Source organism: Polypterus senegalus, chromosome 1 (genome assembly GCF_016835505.1).
Source record: "Polypterus senegalus isolate Bchr_013 chromosome 1, ASM1683550v1, whole genome shotgun sequence".
Lineage (NCBI taxonomy): Eukaryota > Metazoa > Chordata > Cladistia > Polypteriformes > Polypteridae > Polypterus > Polypterus senegalus.
In genome coordinates this window covers 198465024-198478450 of record NC_053154.1, presented here as the reverse complement: position 1 = coordinate 198478450, position 13427 = coordinate 198465024, and the positions used below count along the sequence as shown (strand labels likewise).

Here is a 13427-nt window from a genome sequence, read left to right as displayed (position 1 = left end):
TGATCTGTAGACCTATAAATATTTGTAATTATACAACTCTGAATAAACCTTTTAGAATCACCCGATGACTTTGTTGCATCTTCTAACATGTCTCATACAGTAGATCTGATTTATGTAAGGCTAGGTTATAGAAGTTAAGAAAAAAAATACTACTCATTACAAAACAGACACATCATAAGGTTCACTTCCAATAATCACATTAATGTCTTCATTTTGAAGCATGTGTTATATAGCACATTTTATTTGGATACAACCTTGGGATTTTCCAACAAGACACTAGAATGCAACAATTTTTTTTATTTTTTGTATTTTTCTATAAAATGAAAAAAAGTGAAAATCGTAAACATAAAAAGAATTAATTACCCCCACCCTATACGCAAAATTTTAGCAGTGAAAGTTACCAACATCAACTTTTCGGCAGAGCTTGATCAGACAGGAAGCAGTGTCCAGGGGATGAGCATGAATTACACTAAGCAATAGATGCTGGGAAAAACTAATTAAAATATGTGCAAATAGTCTTCCCTACCCCCAAGGTCAATATACTATTATTCCTTTGTTTGCATGGACAACAATCTTCACAGGGACAGAATCTCAAATTCCTCATCCTCTGAGTCAAAGAATCTCTCCAGGCGATCAGAATCGGAGAAATCTGTAAAAGTAAAGACGATTAACTTGGAAACAGAAAGAAAAGTAAAACTCTGCTTACTCAGTACCTCTCAATAATTTTTCTAATATTATATGGTACATGTAACACATCTCCAGATTGTCCTAAACAGTTTTTTTTACCAAATCAAACTTTACTAAATGTTTACCGATATTTTTGTCCATAGTTAAATTAAACTTGTACGACAAACATATCGAGTTGACACTTAAGTGCCACGCTGATCTGTTTCATCTGATCAGTCGGAGTTTCTAAAATGTTACAAAATGCGTATCTTGGGTTGAGCAATATGGCAAAAAAAAGTTCACATTTTTTAAATTTATGGATGATTCACAATTTATTAAAATACTTCATCATAGAAGTCATTTTCAGTTAGTGAGAGAAAAAAAAAAACAAAGTGAGAAGGTGGTCAAAATTTTGCAAATTGGTAAAACAAATTTCCTAGAAACTTAAAAACTTTTAAAAAAAATTGCCAATGAGAAAAGCACCAAAATAAGAATTTCTTCTTGAGCAGACTTTTCCATATTTTTTTTGTTAAAACAGATTTGCAGCCCTCACTGTTCTTCCCTGTGTACTTCAAAGGCCTTTTCTTAATTTCTTAAACTCTTCTCTTTTTTTTTTTCTTTATTACTCGTCCCTTTGTGTCCTTCATACATTACTTTATTTCCATCCTTTGACCAAAAAAACAGTTGGGCATGCTGAGCATACCAGTCAGCTTCTTCCTTGTACTAACTAACACTACAGGGAGGGTGAGGCCATGGCAAGGTTTTAATGTGGGCCCCCAACTAGCACAATGCAAACATGTATTGTGATATTTACTTTTCATAGAGAGGCGTAGTGGAAAATAAGTTACAAAGCTTTTTACAGATATCCAAAGAAGTCAATGGCATCACAAGCTTCTGGCTGCATCTGCTACCACTAAATTTAGGGTAAGGCCAGGACATGGCACAAAGACTACGCTGGGATTTTTTTTTTTATTATTCACAAATTTGTGCATCCCTTTCACACTCTCTGCAATCATCAAAAGGAATAATTCGTTTTTCCAAGTCTGGCAACAGCAAGAAGAAACAAAATTTCTCCTGCTGTCTCTTTGCCTAAAATGATGCCCATAAAGTTCTGTTTAAATGCTGCTTTTCATGTGGAGGATCCCATGGTGAAGAGAAGTCCTTTGTGTTGATTAGCTAACAAAATGATTTAATAGTTAGCAGATGCAGATAAATATCATTAATCCAGCTCCGTGTACTTTATATTTTTATTGTACAGATAGGTAAAAGCATGTACCACTCACTATCGATCAGGTATCATAGCTGAAAGTCACCATCCACCTGCCAAACCATAATGAACAGATAAACTACCTAGAAAATGTCACTGTATAAGAGTGAACCAATCAAACATGTCCCACCTAAATATAACTACCTTTATCATTCTGCCTACCGGTTATCCCTTACTGCCAAAAAGAACAGAAATATAAACTTTTAAATGCGGCTGGTATGCAAACGATGCTCAGGTCCCAATCGGATTGCCTAGGCTGTCTAAGCCATGGGCTAGCTAGGACTACAGGTCTCTGGAGTGACCGGTCTGTTGAGGAGTTTAATCATTGAAGTGTAATCCGATAACCCTTTGAATACCAGCCAGCCTTCTTGTTCTTATCCCCCCAACATAGCCTGGCCACCACTGCAGGGTAAAAATGGTGTATTCTTCTACCGGCCCCAGACAGGGCACACTCTGTCTAATGGGATATACAACAGGAAGCACACCTTGTGCGCGCTATTCTGAACCTGGAGGATGGGGGACAGGCTTTAGCGTCGCCCCATGCTTCCCCTCATTGGTTCTGGTCTGCTTTTCCTATTTTAAGTGCTGGAGAAAATTATGGAGAGCTCTTGAAATTGTGGACCCATGCATCTTTAGACCAGTTTCAAGCAAAGACCATTGCAGACTTCCGAGAGTGATGGTTGGATTCTTAGTAGCCTCTCTCATCAGTCAATGTATTTCTCTGATGCTTAGTTCAGAAGGATGGCCTGTTCTAGTAAGACTGGGTGCTGAGCCTTCCACTCTCTGATGAAGGATCCAATAGTGCTTAACGGAACATTCTAACTCAGATTTTTTTGTGGACATTTCCTGCCTTGTGAGTTTCAATGACTTTGTGTCTCATATCAGCTGAATGCACCTTTGTCTTCATTTTTATAGTGATTGTTATACTCAAACTATGGCCCTTACAAAGGGTGCTTTTTATCTTGAGACCGATATAAAAGACTCACAAGTAGTACGTAATTACTTTAAACTAGCCAACCCGCGGTGTACCATACGCCGCATAATTATCAACATCTCAAGTCTCTCTCTCACGCGCCTGTGTGTGTCTGTCTCGCATGCATGTGTGTGTGATTGTGTGTGTTTGCTCTTGCTCGAACTGTTGGTGTCGTGCATATCCCATGGTCTGTCTTGCGTGCCATGGTCGGCCACTTAGTGAATTGTTGGTGGGCGTGGCTCTGTCTTTCTTGCCATGGACTTAGTGAATTATATATATATAGATAGCAGAATACCCGCGCTTCGCAGCGGAGAAGTAGTGTGTTAAAGAAGTTATGAAAAAGAAAAGCAAACATTTTAAAAATAACGTAAGATGATTGTTAATGTAATTGTTTTGTCATTGATATGAGTGTTGTTGTCATATCTATCTATCTATCTATCTATCTATCTATATATATATATATATATATATATATATATATATATATATATATATATATATATATATAAAAATAGCTGCGATTGGCAGCGAGAAGTAAAAGAAAAGGAAACATTTTAATAATAACGTAACATGATTGACAATGTAATTGTTTTGTAATTGTCATGAGTGTTGCTGGCATATATATATATATATATATATATATATATACACACACACACACAGACACATATATAAACATATATATACATATAAACATATATATATATATATGTATATATACACACACACATATATATACATACTGTATATACAACATATACATATCTACATATACTGTATATACACATATATATACAAATCTACATATATATATCTACATATATATATTAGGGGTGGGACTCGATTAAAAAAATTAATCCAATTAATTAGAGGCTGTGTAAGAATTAATCTTGATTAATCGTATGTAATCGCACAAGGTAAATTTGCCCCAAATCGCAAATGTTTTTTTTTTTATTTAAAAGCGGTTTTAGTGGGCTTACAGAATCAAATAATAGACATGGACATGAATATTGTAAACTGAAGCTGTTTTAATTTCTGAAAAAAAGCTTTTAAACTGCATTTGAATTCAAAACAGAAACAAAAATATCATCCCTGGTTAAAATTGGGCAGACTTAAAAATAAAGTGGTAGTTTAAGTACTTTAAGTACATTTTCAGAATAGTATTGTCTTTAAATAATAATAACCAAAATTTCACCATAAAGTGCAGTTTTCTTGTTAAAAAATAAGTCAGAAACATAAAAGGTAATTTGACCAGCTTACTCTTTAAACTCTGAGTAACATTAGCCAAAATTATTTTGTACATTAGGCTAAAACAGTGTGATCATTGAACATTTTGTAATTAGATGTATTTAGAATTACTAACGGTCACGGAAGTCCAATGATCCCCAGTAAGAGCCACAAAGTCCGCTTTCTGTAATGCATCTAATTTTGCTTGCTTTTCAGTGTGCACAAAACCATGCTTTTATCAAGGCTTTCGGGTAGTCGAAATGATCAGTCGTAGGAACGCGCTTTATTCCGACTCTAACATTTTTGTAGCTGTGATGTGTGCATCAGTGTAATGGATGTACCAGGAAATCATGCATTGACAAAAGTTCCCGTTTGCTTGGAATTGAAAGTGTGATTAAATTGCGTTATTTTTTAACGCGTTATGGAGTACATGCATCGAAGCTTCTCAACTGTGCTTGTGCTAAGAAAGGGAAAATTTTAAAAATAACGTAACATGATTCTCGTTAACCTAATATTTTTCATACGTCCCAAACCAAGGAGATGGGAAGGTAAAATGAATCGGTAGCGCGTACATAGTCAGTACATCCCTCTCGGAATCGAACCTCGAATGTCGGCGTTAGAGGCTTAAGACTCTACAATTGCGCCACCGCTTGTCTAAAGTAGGTATTGTAGATCGGGCTATAGATATACATTTATATATACCCGTGTATCGCAGTGGAGAAGTAGAAGTTATGAAAAAGAAAAGGGAACATTTTAAAAATAACGTAACATGATTGTCAATATACAGTAATTGTTTTGTGAGTGTTATTGAATGTTGCTGTCATCAAGGATTTGATTATCATTATTTCTTTCAATCAGGCTCGTATTTGTACGATGTGTTCAAGTTACATTCCGTGTTTGTCAATCGTTGTAAAGATAAGAGGTTTCATTCATCGATTAGTTCCTTACTGCATCAATAAACAGCTCGTCTTCCTTTTTATCTGTGATGTGACAAACTGCATGCACGGGATTTTTTTACACTGTCTTCCTTTAGCGGGACATTGACTTTTTCCACCGTGTGCTTTGTTTCCACAGTAGCTGCATTTATGAATATGCTTATCAGACGCTTCATATTTTTTGCTGCCTTTTCAATTGTGTAATTCTGTTTTGTTCAGCGCTCTTTGGAACTGTTGCTTTTTATCTGTGCACTGCATCAGTTCACGTGAGCCACTCGGTGTACTTGCATCGAAGGTTCCCAGCTGTGCTGGTGCCATCTCGTGCTATGTCCATAGCTTTATTTAATGTTACCTTAGTCCTGGCACTTAAAACTTTCTCTGGCAGTTTCGCTGAGTTTGTGTCAAACACCACCCTGACCATCTCATCTTCCTCTCCATAAGCACAGTCCTTCACCCGTGAATATTTACCCGTGGCAGTTTGCTATTGGATTGCCGCTGACGGATGGCCTTATATGGGCAGGCACTAAATTACAAACGCCAGCGGCAGCCTGTCTATGAACTTAATTTAAAGTGCAGGTTTACATCGTGCTTTGTTTCCGAAGTAGCAGAACTCGCTTCTTATTGTTTCGCTGCCTTCTCAATTATATAATGCATGTTTTCTTGAGCGCTTTTTTGAGGTCTTCCTGGTTTTCTATGTACTGCGTGATTACGTGGGAGGCGTGATGATGTCACACGAAACTTCCAAAGCACCGAGGTTTAAATACTTATGCAAAAACTCACTTTGGAGTTTTTCTTCTTCAGTTAAATATTAACAGAAAATAGTTAATTTTGACTTTGGAAATGTATTGTTACAGCATAAGAGCTCACATTAAAAATACTGAATGGAAAAATATGTATGCAATTTTGTCACACAGAAAATTATGATTACTTTCAAGTAGATTGAATACTTTTGCATGCCACTGTATATATTACTCCAAATTAAAATGAAGGCACAGTAGATACATTTTATATATTTAAAATCATTCTGTTTAGCCATTTAATACAATATTTTGTGGAATTATAAGCTATAGATTTATTTAATTACTATTAAATAAGGTCTATGTTTATCACTTTCACAAATATACCATTCCTGCTAAGTAATGCTTATAATTTTTAAAGGCAAATTCACCAAGTCTTAATACTTCACACAACGAAAGAGGAGATTCCATATGACTAAATCCAGCGCCCTTACTATGTGCCAGCCATTTCGATTTGAGATGTAAAAATAAATGAGGCAAAGAAGAGAATATTGTCTTTTATATCTGTGTAAGTATGTTTTTGAGTCCCATAACCCCATCGTAAGCAAGTTTAGGTACTGGGACAAATTAAGTAAATTAGTGTAAAATGTTTTGCACTTTTAATAAATGCATTATATCACAAAATCAAGGACATTTCCAGACTGCTGGTTTGTTCTTTAGAGATGCCTTGATGAGCCTTTTCTGCTGTTATATTCTCTTGCTATTTTCTTTGGGGGTTTCCAAGTTCTGTTTTCCTTTCAGCATGTGAAATGTCTGCTCAGCTACATTTGAAATCAGCAGGCTGACTTAGCCAGTCAGTGACTTTCTGGCACTGGCAAGACAGCCAATCATCGGGTGAAGCTTTTGGCAAAAATACAACATGCAGTTAAAATTAGTAATGCATCGGCTCTGGGCAGGGTGTAACCTATCTGAAATTTAATAATCAAAGTGTCTTTTGTTAAAAAGTAGACGATCAAGCAAGATTTAACCCTTTAAACGTCTGTTAGGTAGACTTGACGTTAAGAAGGTGAAACTTCGTTGGCATTTCAAATTGTAATCTTTTCAGAATTACATAACAAGGTTAATTGCACAAATCAGAATAAACTTTGAAAAACTGTTGTTTTTCCTATAGTTTCCCTAATACTGTGTAAGTAAATGGCTTGTGTTTATATTTTCACTGAGTTTTCATGATTTGAATGCATTGTGTAAATAAACAAGAGTATACTGGAGTGTACTTGCAATAAGCAGAGTACTACAGAACAGCTTCTCGCCAAATAATTTTCAAAATTTCATTCCACAAATTTGTGGCTCATTTTCTCTTGAACCTACTATCCACAACACCTAAAGCTCAATAAAACGTTTATATGATAAAAAAGTGTAGTGTATTTACATACCTGGGGTGAGGTTTAAAACATCTGCACTTGTAAAGTGAGAAGGCTGTCTATCTACCAGCTCAAACATTGGCAAGGCATTTCTTCTCCCGGAGAGCTGCAGAGAAAAAAAAAAAAGATTTGAGATTTAATGGATACAGTCATATATGCTACAATCAAGAACAATATATTTGTTTAATGTCATGAAAAATAATTCACTCAATGTGCAATTTACTTTCAATGAACTGGAAACATACAAGTATACAGTAAAGCACAGGGTGGCACATTGGCACAATTAAAAGTCTAATAGCTAAGAGATCTAATTGACGGGGGGCTTGAATCCTGGCTGGGTAACTGTCTGTGTGGAGTTTGCACATTATCCTTGCGATTCTTCTACCCACATTCCAAACATGTAAATGTTAGCTATACATTGTGCTTCTCAGTGAAAGTGAGGTCTATGTATGAATGTGCCCGTCCAATATTGATTAATTAATTTTGAACTCGGCAAATTAAATTTGCAGTTCTACTTTAAAATGTTGAGAAAAGTGAGGGGATAAATGGAAATAGCAGTTAATTTCAGATACAGAAAATAAGGAGTATTTTTGAAAGTTGTCAAACCATACTAGGTATGGTCAATATGAAGAACCAATGAGTTTATCAATATAAAAAACTATTCTGCAAACTGGATTTTAATGCAAACAAATTAATCTTAGAAGACCAACCTTACGAATGCACATGCACCATTCATCAAAATCATCCTCCGTCTTGCAGAAGAATCCCTAGGAAAGAGAGGAAAAAGACAAAAAGCTCAGCATTTCATTAAAGGAATTCAATGGTGGGGAAACTGTTGACTCTTTTAAGCATTCCACAGATCTCTAATCTCTGCTTCCAAATCTTTATCAGTGCTGCCACAATGCTGAAGATGAACCTAGTCACTGGCGGAAAAAAAAACCTCACACAGTAAGCTAAAGCAATCCTTTACAGTGCAGAAAAAAGTTATTTCTCGTTCTGTCAGTTATTTGGTTTCCAAAATTGCCTGCATCAAATTAACTAAACTTAGTATACATATGGAAGCATTCTTTCCATACATGCACTTGTAAGGGTTACTGTAATGCTTTAAGAGTTGACACCAACAATTTTGGTTTGTAGAAAAGAACCTACATTACCCTAAAAATGCCCTGGCCTGCCCTGTTTGATAAGGAATCATTTTCAAAACATATCCAACATGCCACTCTTCATCTCTTTCACAAAAGCGTGAATATCGTGATATCAGTGTCAGACACAGTATTAGTGTCTACTCCCTGCCTCGGACCAGAGCACTGCAGCAGCAAAGACCCCACCAGCGTAGCAAGACTGTTTCAATAACAAATAAACACCATAACTTAATAAACTTTATTAATGGGAGGCAAATCACCACACCCGAAAAGCTGTAGAGATTAATTTCCCCATTTCTTTCGGCTTAACTACACTGGAATAAAATGCGACTTTGTTTTCCTTTGTTGTAGCCATCATATAAATAAATGAAAAATGTCTAAAAAGGCTAAATGATTTGATTTATGCATTACCACTGAATTACTTAATCAGTTTTCTAATATATACATTGCCCGCCATAATTTCTGGGGCTAAGACACATTTTTATTTGATTTAACCCTGTGCTCCATAGTTTAAAAATGTAACACAATTTACACATAATTATTTTGGTTACACCATGTAGAAATGACAACAATTTTTACACATGGTCTGTATAAAAAACTGTGTAAAAAATTGTGATTTCTACATGGTGCAAGCTAAATGTATGCAAACATCCTTAAATTAAAGTCTAAAATTTTATAGACTTCGTAATTTGTGATTTTAAAACGTGGTTTTGTTAAAAATAATTATTTCTTGATTAGGGATTATATTTTCTCAGAATAAATGTACTTCTGTTATAGCCTTCTGCTAAAAGCTTTACCAATGGTGCCAATAATTGTTTACTGTATTTATTTGGCTGACACATTTATCCAAGGCAGGTCAAGTGACTTGCTCAGGGTCATACAGTGTCAGTAGCTAGATTTGAACCCACAACCTCAGGGTTTCAAGTCCAATGCCCTTAATCACTACACCAAACTGTATTTATAAAAGTATGAATGATTCTAATGATTCTATTGGTTGTGATTTTTGGATAATTCAAAATTGTCCCTCTGTGAGTAGTGTGTGCGTGTATATGCATGGGCCTTGTTATAGACTGGTCTACTCTCCAGAACTATTTCCTGCCTTGCGCCCAGTGCTGCCGGGAAGGGCTTTCACCCATCCTGTCAGCACTGAAATAAATTAGGAGGGTTTGGAGATCTTACATCTATTACAATTTTTGATCTAATACACTCAGGTCAATTTCTACATAAAGCAAATTCAGAATCGCTTTTATCCACCAGCACTTGATAACTTTCAAGACTGACACTACACATATGAACAAGGCATCAGAAGATTTATCAGTGTAAAAGCAACAATTACCTTTACAAAATGATGTCTTCAATACTGTCAGAAAGGTGAATTTGATTAGGAAGGGATCTTGAGCTCACATTCTACCATAATTGTTGACTGCCAACTGACATAACTTACCACAGCAATAGAAGGGTCCAAATCCTGTATCTGCATGCGACATGGTGGGTGTTGACAGTGGTAGCTATCATCTGAAATCTGTCCACTGTCACAAGGTTCTACTGATGGCTGTGTGGTGTGTGGATCCAAATAGACCAGCTCTTCTCCTGTATAGGTCAGCAAATAAAGTATTTAGTCAGAATTTACTCAGGGTGACTCCATAGTCATTCATCTTGCCTGAAATACCAGTAGCAGGACTCAAACTCAAGGTTTTAGAATTATAAAGCAGTTTTCTTTGCCATCTGTGCTAATGACTCCTGCTACTACTGTCACTGGAAGGATGAGCAACTCAAGAGGGGGAATCCTTAGCAGAGACATACAGACTGTCATTATTATGTCAGACATAACAACTGCAGTTGCTTGATCTCATCACCTTGAGGATGTCAGTCTACAGGACTGCCTCATGACTTTTCAGCACCATTTCAGAATTCCAAGTATCATGGGCTCACTGCATTCTGACAGTCAGTCAGTAAAGGTGGCAACACTAATGTTTTCCAGGTATGGCAAATTCAGCTGCTGTCTTGATTTGTCTTTTCCATTTTTCCATTCTTTTGAGGTACATGAAACACTGAGCAGGCAAGCTTCTGTTCTGTTTGCATTAGTCCCAAACACCCACTTTCTGAGCGCTCACTAGCTGTAACACGTATGATGAGACTGTCCCTACCACTAGTGACAAAATCAAACTACTACGGCCAAGTTGCTAGTGCTATCACACCACATAAGTGACACTCGCCAGTAATTAACAGAACTCACTAAGATTATGTAAATGAAGTCTACAGTTGAAAAATTGTGCAGTGTGACAGGGGTTTTATTTAGGCCTGAGTAAAAAAACATGGATTTCCACAATAAAGCACATACTTCTTCCATGTAGAGGAAAGTGAAAACCTCTAGTGAAGATTTTTCTGTCTAACTATCGTCTGCATAGAAATGCAGTTATGATGTCTATACCTGTGTTAAAGCTGACAATATAATACTAGACAGCAAAGCTGGGACACAGCAAAGTTCTATGTTCATTTTTTCTTCCCATTTTATTGCCAGTTTTTCTACATCAGTAGTGCATCCTTTAAGCAATTATGCAGGACCAGTGATTTTAAAAATCTGTAATGCTATATTTTACATGATCAAGAGTCTAATATGTACAATACTTCTCACCTTTCAAAACTGAAATTATCTAGCAGTTTTCTTTGTTTGTTATGCCTATACTTCTGCTTCTTGCCTAATCTTGTGGAACTTGAATTTAGCAATAGTGGGTTGGCACATGTTCACCACTCTTGCCAAACTATTCATTTCATACAATATAGTCATTAAATATGTGTGACCCACTGAATTTCCTTCATCATATCATCAGAATAAGAATGCAGTATTTTCCTTTGGACATGTAACATGATTTAAGCGACACTCACCTACATAACCAATGAAGTAATGTGCACTGTTTGGTTTTCCTCCAATCACGCCCAGAGATTGTGGCATCATAAAGCAATGCTGTATAAAGAAACAAAGAGATGCCACATACAGATGTTATACAGTTTCAAATGAAGAAGATTGTAACTCCTGTTTAATTTATCAATAATTTTGTAAATTGATATTCCATCAGACTAAACTTTCTCAAGACAATTAACATATTACACATGTAGGAAACCTTTTGATAAAATAAATTTCCAAGCTCTTTAGTGATGTATTATATATTATTTATATAATACTAGCGGCTCCCAGAGAATCTGGCGGTGTAAGAATAGGAACAGAAAATGGTGAGAAAGGAATTCAGTATAACAAAGGCTTAGGAAACCACCGTTGCAGTATAACAAAAATAGCAAGGAGCGAAACCAATGCCAATACTCGAGAGAGTACCTTCCTGTAGCAGGCTACGGAAAGCATAGACATATATAGATAAACGCCGCATTCACTGTGTTGCCCAGTCGACACGATAAGTCAGCAAGTCTGCCCTATTGCGAGTGGTAAAAGTGCCATTTAAACTAATACAGGTAGATGTGTAAACCGGGTTTTCTGATGAAAAAAAATAACGTTTTAAACAGTATCGTTTACATGCAATTATTTATATCAATTTATACATTAAATGTGTGCATATCCCATGGTCTTAGAGTTGGTGGCAGGGCTCTGTGAGTTGGCAGGCGTGGCTCTCTGTCTTGCTTGCCCTTACAGTTCACGGGCGGGCTTTGGCGGGCGTGGCTCTCTGTCTTGCTTGCCCTTAGTTAGAGTTGGCAGGCGGGGCTCTGTGAGTTGGCAATCGTGGCTCTCTGTTTTGCATGTGGTGTAAAGTCAACGTGGCTCAGAGGTGCATGTGGACTTTTGCACAGACGAAAGCGACAGAGGCTGTGTCTGGTGAGTTGTTGCGTGCCTCGAGAGCATCGCTGGACTCGGGAGGATGGTTACAGTTGGAGTGCATGGCTCTGTCGTGCGTATCTCATGACGCGGTAGAAGGGTTAAAGTTGGCGGGTGGGGCTCTGTCGAGCTTATCCCTTGGTCTTACAAGTTGGTGGGCGAGGCTCTGTCTTGTTTGCGCTCACTGTTTTGCGTGCCCTTAGTGAATTATATATATATATAGATATAACATTATTATGTATTATTTACGGATATAGAATTGAAGGTCAAAATTTACAGTTCTTGCTTCACCTTAAGAAGACAGCAGCATTGACAATTCTGTGAAAAAATATATTTGACATGCTGTCCTAGATTTTATCTTAATTTTTCCTTCAATAAGGTCATGTCCTTAAATTTAAAAATATTGAGGCTTTGTTATAATCAAACTTGTCTATGATTGTAAACACAAATATCTGGGTATATATATTGGAAAACCTTATAAAATAATGATTGTATAAAATACTCATTTGGATATAAAACAGCTATCTATACTAATAAAAGGCAAAGCCCTCACTGACTGACTGACTGAGTGACTGATCACTAATTCTCCAACTTCCCATGTAGGTAGAAGGCTGAAAATTGGCAGGCTCATTCCTTACAGCTTACTTACAAAAGTTGGGCAGGTTTCATTTCGAAATTCTATGTGTAATGGTCATAACTGGAACCTATTTTTCTCCATATACTGTAATAGACTGCAGCTCGATGGCCGTGGGAGGCGGAGTTGCGTGTCGCATCATCACGCCTCCCACGTAATCACGTCAACTGACTGTAAACACAGTATGCAGAAAACAAGGAAGAGCTCCAAAGAGAGCTGAAGAAAAAACTCATACAAGCATATTCATAAGTACAGCTACTGCGGAAACAAAGCACGGTGTAATCCGTAAGTTTAAATTTAGTTTATAGACACGCTCCCGCTGCCGTTTGTCATGCCTTCGACAAATACTTTATTCGCGAGATACAAGACATGAGGTATAAACGAGACTTTGGATCACTTTGTAACAGAGTTAAAATTGCTGTAGGGAGAAACTTTTAAGTACCGGGCCTTAGCTAACATTAAATAAAGCCATGGACATCGCAACATCACACAAGAGAGCAGCTCACGTGAACTGACTAAACGCAGTATGAGTGATCGTTTCCATGAATCAAACCTGTTCAAAAAACGCATTACACAATTGACAAGGTAGGAAAAGAATATGC

At 36.7% G+C, this 13427-nt stretch overlaps 1 protein-coding gene across 1 annotated transcript in view; it reads right to left on the bottom strand.

Moving 5' to 3' along the window:
- Positions 1-180: 180 nt before the first annotated feature.
- atg4b (autophagy related 4B, cysteine peptidase) overlaps positions 181-13427 on the bottom strand; it is a 71518-nt gene continuing 58271 nt past the window's right edge. Inside the window, exons 9-13 of the mRNA XM_039766622.1 lie at positions 11255-11333; positions 9813-9958; positions 7937-7993; positions 7239-7332; positions 181-649 (exon numbers count right to left, since the gene is read on the bottom strand). Of these exons, the coding sequence (XP_039622556.1) occupies positions 576-649; positions 7239-7332; positions 7937-7993; positions 9813-9958; positions 11255-11333 (450 nt within the window). The 3' untranslated portion in view covers positions 181-575. The remainder of the gene's footprint in view (positions 650-7238; positions 7333-7936; positions 7994-9812; positions 9959-11254; positions 11334-13427) is intronic.